At 39.2% G+C, this 6,000-nt stretch overlaps 1 protein-coding gene across 1 annotated transcript in view; it reads right to left on the reverse strand.

Moving 5' to 3' along the window:
* Positions 1 to 4,728, reverse strand: part of si:ch211-202p1.5 (uncharacterized protein LOC103909337 homolog) — a 39,014-nt gene extending 34,286 nt beyond the window's left edge. The window contains exon 1 of the mRNA XM_047387603.1: positions 4,386 to 4,728. Within this exon, the coding sequence (XP_047243559.1) occupies positions 4,386 to 4,446 (61 nt within the window). The 5' untranslated portion in view covers positions 4,447 to 4,728. The remainder of the gene's footprint in view (positions 1 to 4,385) is intronic.
* Between the last annotated feature and the right edge of the window lie 1,272 nt (positions 4,729 to 6,000).

The following is a 6,000-nucleotide window of genomic DNA, read 5'->3' on the forward strand; positions in this document are numbered from 1 at the left end:
ACAAACTAAACCAGCTGTTCTACCATTTATCTTTGGACTTTGGCTGCTTTACTGGTTTTTGGTCTGTTTTCAACAACACCAGACCTTTTATGAGTATGTTATTTAGGTCCATGAAACTGGACCTAAAAATAACTCTTTCTCCTCTAGTTTCAGTTTTAATCTACATTATTCTTAACTAAATACTTTGTTATCTACATGTAAACCAGTTGGCTTTTATTAAGCTGTTGTAAATCAAGACTTAAAAGTGTTATCTTGCGTCAGTTTGTAATATCGACTCCATCTGAACAAAATAGGCAGATGTTTTGATCTTTTAAAGAATAAAACAATTATTGGTGTTTTAACCTTTCAGTTTCTTGAATAAATGAGCAGATTCAGACACAACAATGTATTCCCTGTCAGCCAATGAACAGATCAACTACAGACAGCATGCAGCTTTGCTTCATCAATGATTTTTCTAATTTATTGCTCTGGTCCACGTCACAGATGGCAGACGGCGCTCTAACAACAATCTGCTGCAAGGTCAGGCATCTAAAACGTTACGCCAGGCCAATTCTTTTTTATTTAGGGCTTATAAACTAACAGTACAGACCTAAATGAGACCAGATGCAGTTTGGCTGATCTGAATATCCAGGGAGAACTAAATGAGACCCGATGTTGGGATGTTTCAACATATGTTCATCATATGAAGGCTTTTTACCCCCACGTCTCTATTTACTCTGAAGAAACAGATTTTAAAACTGTGATTTCACCAAATCAGACAAATTTAATCATGAACTCTCTAGTGTAAATATTACTTTGAGGCAAAAACTGTAATAAAATAAATGAGTATTTTAAGCATCATCTATTTTGTGAGGTGCACCAGTCCCTCCCACAGCATGATGCTACCACCACCATACTTCACTGTTAGGATGGTGTTCTCAGGTCTCATTATGTCCAAACACTTTAGTTTTTGTTGCTTCCGACATCATGACATGTCTCTAGAAGTTAAGGTCTTTGTCTTTGAGCGCATTTTTAAACTTTTATGTTGCTTTTAGAGCAATGGCTTCTTTCTCTCTGACTGGCCTTTCAGCCCATGAGATACAAAACATGTTGCACTGTGGATAATGACACTTTCTTTCCAGTTTCAGTCCCATCTTCACAAGGTTGTTTTCCCCGGTTGTTGTTTCACACATTTCACACCAAAACCCGTTTATCTCTGGGAAACAGAACCAGGCTCCTTGCCAGACGGTATGATGGACACTCATGCTGGTCATACCTGTGTAGAACTATCTGAAAAGATGAAACAGACTTGTGAAGATGCGCAGTCCTTTTCCTGATATTTTGGCTGATTTCCTCCAATGTTTCATGATGTCACACAAGCAAGCAGTGTGTTTGAGTTGTTAAAATACCGTAAAATACATCCACAGATGTGCCTCCATTTGTCACAGTTTGCAAAGCTCTGGGTTTAGAGAATGTAACAAAGAGTTCTTGGACTCATTATTTGGGCCTTTAGCAAAAATAATAATGATGGTAACATAGATTTAGAGAAGGTGAAGAAAATATCTTCACATGGTGGAAAACAATAAAAAATGAACATTTTGAAGGAATTTCAAAACCAGCAAATGAAAATAAGAATTAAAAGTAATAAATATTAATGTATTAAAAATGCATTTTGAATGTTAGTCAATGAGAAGTGACATATATTGCTTTATTTAGTTTAAAAGGTAAACAAAAGACTAGAAATACAATAAAACCTATCAATTTATCCATACAGGGTCTTCTGTACAGCGTGACGGGGGAGCTGGTGCCTATCTCCAGCAGTCTACGGGCGAGAGGTGGGGCACACCCTGGAGGGGTCGCCAATCCATCGCAGGGCAACACAGAGACACACAGGACAAACAACCATGCACACACCCACTCACACCTAAGAGCAATTTATAGAGACCAATTAATCTAACAGTCGCTTCTCGCTGGAAGGCAACAGTGCTACCAACTGCACCACTGTGCACCCCCCACACCCTCCGGAAAAAAAACAAAAAACTTCTTAAAAATTTAAATTTACCAAACTACACAACCAGGTCAATTTTTATGCCGTTTGCATCAGCCTAAGTTTTACTAAATAAAATAAGAAAACGGGTAAAGTTGGATCACATTATCGGAGCATCAGTAAATGATCTTTGACAAAATCTTAGACGATTCACACTGAACAATGAAAACAACAATTTATATGCTGTTAAAAACTATTCATATCTGAACAGAGAATGATTTTTATTAATAAAGGAGCAGCTTTATCAAGTGAGGAAAGCAAAATGCTTATGACAACATGGGTGCATAATGTTCAATTCAATTCAATTCAGTTTTATTTATATAGCGCCAATTCACAACACATGTTGTCTCAATGCACTTCACAAAAGTCAGGTTCATACATTCCAATTAATCCTAACTATTGAACAGTGCAGTCGGATTCAGTTATTTATTCAAATTGGATAAAAAGTTTTTCTATCTATAATGTTCTCTGCAGCTGTAAGGAACGTTTATAGGTTCTAAGTAATCTGAGACTTGGATGCTGCAGCTTTGAAATATTGTCTTTTTATTGTAAGAGACAAGGACTTTCCAAACAGGTGCCTTTCCATCCACCAGGAAATTTATAATGGAACGTTTTATTTTCAGCTGCTTCAACTTTGTTTAATTTATTACTTCACTCTTTTAACCTTTTAGAACATTTCAGTTAACAGCTTGATTGTAAACTATGATGAATGTGCATCATCAACAGTAATGCTGTGATCCTTCTCCTAAAAGCCATATGCAGATTCCTGGGGTTAACAGTCTGAGGAACACCTAAACCAGGGAGTGGCAGCCAAAGTCATAAAGCCGAGATTACACACTTTCTCTTAACAATCTCTGCATTTTAATACATATCCATCGGGATCATGTGAAATAAGAAAGCTTTGAAAACTAAGCCTGAATCACTGAACAGTGATCAGATGTAAAAAGCCTAAGGGTTCGGTTTTGTTTTCAGTACTTATTTGTTCAGTTACACCAGAAAAAACAGGTGCAAACACAAATGGAAAGCCAGTTTAATATAACTTCTAATCAGAAGGATGAAATTCTGCTGAATCCCTGGTATTATCTTATTATCCAAGGAGTCTCCACAAAAAGCTGCCTATGATCCTCATCCTTCATGTTGTTGTTATCTGATGGGTTCACACAGACAGGAACCTGCAGGTAGAAGGCCTGGCAGCCGGAGGGTCAAACACATTCCAGGTTTTCCTATGCAGAGACATGATTCCCCCCTGTGATGTTTTGCATTACATTCTTCAAGCATCATTGAGCAGTCGGGCAAAGTTTGGGTCAAATATTTGGTTTCTTAAAGGTGCTACAAATGTCAAATGTTTTTCGTGCACTGAACCACACAACTGGAAAATGCAGCAATATACCACGGGGAAATAAAGCTTCCATAAATTATCCTTTTGACTGAATAACAAAACACAAACACAACACAACTCTGGGCAAGTCCCACCCTGAGTGATGCATATAACTCTTATTATCTGCCAGAGTCTCATGGTAATTTGTGAAACTGTCATGAAAGAAGTCATTACATGTTGCCACTAGAGAAAAAGCATATTTATTACATATCTATCAGTGAAAGGAGACGAGGGTTTGTCTACAGTGTAAACTCATTTACATTTCTTTTAGTCGAGGGGGCCGTTAAACATTGAAATCTATTTGAAACGCCTCAGACAAACCTAACTCAGCAGTGGTGCACAAAAACAAGTTTTCCTTGAAAAATGTTCACTTTCTGTAACAAATGAGCAGAATTTTGCTTTTTGGTCCTGTTTCACCATCAATCCTGATTCTGATATTATTAAAAAAGACAGAAACTAAGGCTTTATCAACTCAAAATAGGCCCAAAACTGAGGAAAAGCAGTTATGAAAAACTCAAAAAACAAACATTTATTAAACCATCAGATTGCACTCAACAGAAAAATGTGACAAGTTTTTTCTCTCCACACCCAGATTTGATATTTAAATCCCATTTGTTGTGTGATATGGCCAAGAACTTTTCATTAACCTATTATGTTGACCTTTGGTGAGTTCCAAGCATTCACATTACTCAGCTCTCATTATCCTGTCAAATGACCTAATCCTCAGCCACACTGCTGATATTAACAGTAATTTTGCAAGAAAAAAGGGGTTACATGTCCTCACTTCCCCAAAGACAGACCTGGAGCGTGCACCAGGCTGCTTCACAGTAACAGTTTGCTTGACCAGTGAGAAGTTACACATTGAAGCAATTTTAAACAGAATTTGAGCGTTCAGAACAGTTTGGCTTGCAGGCAGAACCTCACCCATCATGGAGAACACTTCTTAATTTGCCACATATAAAAGACTAGAACCAGTCTTACCTTGAAACTGATGGACGAGCATCAGAGTCGAGGCGAGAAGCCAAAAGTGAGTGACGTCCATGCTGCTGTGTAGCTTCCAGGTGAGAAATTAAAGAAGAAAACACCTTAGTCTCCAAGTTCTCTGAACCAGTAAAACCGGCAGAAACGTGGCTGCTGCAGATCTGAACGCTTGCGGGTTTAAATGTTAGGTTTGTGTTCTTATGTCCACACTGATCCCGTCAGATAAGCTGTCTTCCCACCCGTGTGCAGCACTGAAGGAAACCCCCGGTATCCGGAAAGGCTCAGAGGCGTCTGCAGTCTCCAGATGCAGGGAGGGCACTGTGCTCTGTGATAACAAGTGGAGACGGTGAACTCTCGGAGAGGAGGAGGAGGATGCAGAGGAGAAGCAGCTTCTGCAATGGGAACCATAAATTAAAACCTCCACTGGTTGACCTATGTCACACTCTCACTGTGGTCTGCTCTGTGTTTTTTCTTTGCTTTGTGTAACCTGGAGTCTGACGGCTTCCTCCAGGGAGACCCTCCCAAAGTCATCCTCACACATGACCAGCCTTCTTCATCTTTAATTTACACACATGAAAAACCAGAAACATCCATATTATCCTGCCTGCAAATGTACACATTGTTTTTGTCCTTTTTTCATGTTTAAATGATTCAAATCACCAGACTCAGAAAATACATGAAGCAGGCTTCAAATATGAAGAGAGAAAGAAATCTCCAACCCAACCTGGCCAAATATGGATAAGCAATCATCCACTTGTTAAATAACTGCCACATTTTTTGGAAAGCTGAGTTGAACATCACACCCAAGCATGATTACTGCTAGACATGTAGAATCAGAAAATCCCCTAAATAGAACCAGTCTCACAACACGAAGTAGGTTTAAAGATCTCAAAAAGCAACACATTATGTCCATATCTAAAGAAATTCAAGAACAGATGAGAAACAAAGTCTCTGGCATCGATCAGTCTGGAACGGTTACAGAGCCATTTCTGAGGCTTTGGGACTCCAGAGAACCACTGTGAGAACCATCATACACACATGGAGAAAACATGGAACCAAAGAGAACTTTAGCAGGAGTAGCTGACCTACCAAAATTACTTCAAGGGTGGATCGATGTCTCATCCAGGAGATCAAACAACAACCTAGAACAACATCTAAAGCTCTGCAGGCCTCACTGCCTCAGATAAGGTCAGAGGTTATTCAACAATAATAAAGAGAGACTGGGCTAAAATGGGAGAGTTCAGAGGCCAAAACCACTGCTGACCAAGAAAACACAAAGGTCCATCTCACCCTTACCAGAAAACATCTTGATGATCTCCATGACGTTTGTGAAATATTCTGTGGACTGATGAGCCTTTTTGGAAGCTGCCTCTTTGCATCTGGTGTAAAACTAACACAATATTTAAAAAATATATTAAATCAACAGTCAAACATTGCAGTGGTAGTGTAATAGTCTGGGACCTGAACCATAAATTCTGCTCCCTAGTAGAAAATCCAGGAGAACATCCAGCCATCAGATTGTGACCTGAAGCTCAATTAAGTTGAAGTTGGGTGGAGAGACGGATGGATGGATGGATGGACGGACGGATGGATGGACGGACGGACAGACAGACGA

The sequence above is a fragment of the Girardinichthys multiradiatus genome, chromosome 15 (genome assembly GCF_021462225.1).
Source record: "Girardinichthys multiradiatus isolate DD_20200921_A chromosome 15, DD_fGirMul_XY1, whole genome shotgun sequence".
NCBI classification, from domain to species: domain Eukaryota; kingdom Metazoa; phylum Chordata; class Actinopteri; order Cyprinodontiformes; family Goodeidae; genus Girardinichthys; species Girardinichthys multiradiatus.